This window comes from Opisthorchis viverrini (genome assembly GCF_000715545.1).
Source record: "Opisthorchis viverrini unplaced genomic scaffold opera_v5_754, whole genome shotgun sequence".
In the NCBI taxonomy this organism is placed as follows: Eukaryota; Metazoa; Platyhelminthes; class Trematoda; order Opisthorchiida; family Opisthorchiidae; genus Opisthorchis; species Opisthorchis viverrini.
Genome location: NW_008752428.1, coordinates 27,898 through 30,895, shown reverse-complemented (window position 1 = coordinate 30,895; position 2,998 = coordinate 27,898). Strand labels below are relative to the sequence as shown.

Genomic DNA, 2,998 nt, shown 5'->3' with positions numbered 1-2,998 from the left:
TATATGTAGACGAACCTTGTGGTTGTACGGCAGTGAAGCATCAGTGCCAACACTGATTTTGCTGTCTATGATGATGATGATGAATCAATTTTATGTAGGTTTTATTTGTGGATCAGGGTTAGGGAGTATGTGTCTTTTCGTTAAGGGGAAATCTTCAAATCGATATATGGCCCATTTGTGGCGATGATGACTTTGACTGTTCTTGAACACCTCACCTATCACATTTCCTTTTCCCTTTACTTTTGAAGGTATCATCCCACGCCAATATTTTTACCTTCCCAGCGTTTACTGGAGAGGATCAGCCACGTCCCCTTGGAGGTATTGTACCCCTTACTGATAGCTTGTCCCAACACGACGTCGTCAGCACACCCACACTGTGATTTTATGTTGACAGACCTCCCGTTTGACCGCCTGTCATCCCTAAAGAGTATTGGGCAACTTTTATATCAAAAGACACCGGAATTGGATGAAGTGTGTTCGCTTTCTATTGCTTCAGACCCGATGGAGGATCAACCGAATTCCGTGAAGCTCACCGATGTTGAATATCAAGTCCGTCGTGTGTGCCTATTCAAACGGCTTTTGAATGGACTTCCGAGTACCGAGAAATGCCTTCGTCGGGAAGCACGAAAAGACATCCCGCCTTTCCTACGATGCCAGGTTTGTTTAACTTTAGGTTTTTTTCGTGTTGATTTTCATCAACGCATAAAAACCAGTATAATACACCGAAGAACTATGTTCAAGTAGAGCATTAAGTGACGGAAACTCGGGGACTGCGCCCACCTGATGAACCCCAAGAAGGGCGAAACTGGTTGTGGGCTGTCGAAGAGTTTTCAGGAACCTTGTGAGTAGTTTCCTTTATGAAAACTATGTTTTGGATTTGGAGATAAACGAAATTCATGGGCACATCAGTTTGTGACGAAGTTTGATTTTTCGACTGGCATAGTGGACACGTAACTAGTATACCATATACCAGGCTACATTCCGACTACCTTGGACTTTTAACATTTTCGAAGCTTTTTCACCTTCATCCGGGTAGTAACTTCACCAGCTCCGCATGGTTTCAAACCAGCGTGCTCTGTTCGAGATTAGACAGTTGCGCAACAAGCGACAGAGTCGATGCAGCGTTGTAATCTCATCAGAAGGCAATACCACGTAGAATGGGGATGTTTGGATAATCCTTGGTCTGGCCTCTTCAGGAGTATTGCGCACTCGGTTGTGACCTACGGAATTGGTGTTGTAGACCCTCTAGGTGAATAGGCCGTCTTTTGAGGGACCTAGCTCGGAGTACTGCTGTTGCCGTTGGTTATCGAGGGTTTTCTTCCTTGCCACGGCCCGTCAAAATCACTTGCACGTTGCGCATGAACGACTCGGAGACCAGTTTTCCTATGTGAACGGAAGCATATGGCCACGGCTCGTGACTAACGTTGGTTAAGGCATTAATTGAATCACCTACAACCGTGTGCCACCTACTATTGATCATTTCTGTTAGTCGTGCCGCTTATCTTAATTAGGTATCCTTATCGCAATTTTTTGTTCGCTATGTTATCTCTGCGTTTCCTTCATCGTTCTGTTGGATAGACTTGGGCTGCGTTGCTTGGAGTGTATAAAGATCACGACTTCCGTGAGCGTTATTCGAAAGCCCTATGTGCGGATGCAGGTGATGCTACTCAGGAGCAGCTGGCTTCCGGGCGATTGGACGATAAAGCTGTCAATCAGATCGCCGTCGACTTGCCTCGTTGTCATGCCTACGATGGTTTGCTGGCATCACCTATCGGGCAGACAAGTTTGCGTCATGTTTTGATTTCTACTTTGCTGATGCCACCGGGAAGTTTAGAATATACTCAGGTACGTAATTATCTTCAGATCCTTTGTTCTTGACGTTCGTCGACTCAAGGGGGAAATATTAAGCTATCAGGCAAACTGTCTTTCTAATGAACGGACTGAACGAAGGACAGATACACAGGGTTTCAGGTCCTGAATAGTTAGCTCTGCAATGTTTCGAGTTTAGCAGAAATGAAACTCATTCAGCTGTGGCGTTTTTACAATTTAATTGTCATGGCAATCGAAAGAAGAACGAGAACTGAGATACTGGCAAAATACTTCAGCCTAGGTCATTACAATCTTAAAACTGTGAGCTTTTCAGTCACAGGCTTTTTTTCCGAACTCGAGTGGCCAGACGGTTTCAGGTGCATTTTCATCTACGGCTATGTGACCTCCATGCACATGGGATTATTCAACTGATAACTGTTGAGTGAAATTTCTGCGAAGAGCCATCAGACGCCAAGTGAAAAGATGAGTGACCGCTCTTTTCATCTGGAGTTTTGTTTTTTCTTTGGTCACTGAGGTCTCTGGTATAATGCCGAAAATTCATGGTGCGCCTATGCTTCCAAACGATAGCGACTGATGACTACTTCGTTTTCACCTGGTGGCATCATGAACTTTGAAGACTTGTGGATGGACGACGTTCACTATACATTATCACCATCATCATCGTCATCATTAACAGCATGACATCAGTGTTCAACACCGATGCTTCACTGCCACACACTCATGATTTATTTGAGAGCCTTATTGCAAAGGAAAGAAAAAAGTGGACAGGGAAGGGACTACAATCAGTCCGAGGTGCCTACATCTCCAGACAATCATTCAGCCACTATGGATTGAATGCCACTGACATCTATTAGCAGCCATGCCTTTCAGCGTCTCCAGTCAGGTGCAGTGCGGATTACGCCGTCCACATATTGGAAGGCGAGTACCACCGACAGCACCCAAGCCTTTCATAGTCTCTTTCATACGCTTCTGTCAGGTCAGGGTGGCCACCTATCTGCTTCCGCCACTCTGAATAGGGCACAGAAAATAGCACTCTTTTCGGAAAACGATGATTCGGCATGTGCAATACATGGTTTAATCAACGCAGCTCCTGGTGTTGAATATACTCTAGTGGAAACCCCCGTCGCACAACCGAACACTCGCTTTCTAATTACCTCGTTACGGATTC

General features: G+C 45.2%; 1 protein-coding gene across 1 annotated transcript in view; it reads left to right on the top strand.

The window, feature by feature from the left end:
- T265_12060 (hypothetical protein) overlaps positions 1 to 2,998 on the top strand; it is a gene marked incomplete at both ends in the record, with an annotated part of 23,074 nt that overhangs the window by 11,037 nt on the left and 9,039 nt on the right. The window contains 2 exons of the mRNA XM_009178987.1: positions 249 to 657; positions 1,579 to 1,845. Of these exons, the coding sequence (XP_009177251.1) occupies positions 249 to 657; positions 1,579 to 1,845 (676 nt within the window). The remainder of the gene's footprint in view (positions 1 to 248; positions 658 to 1,578; positions 1,846 to 2,998) is intronic.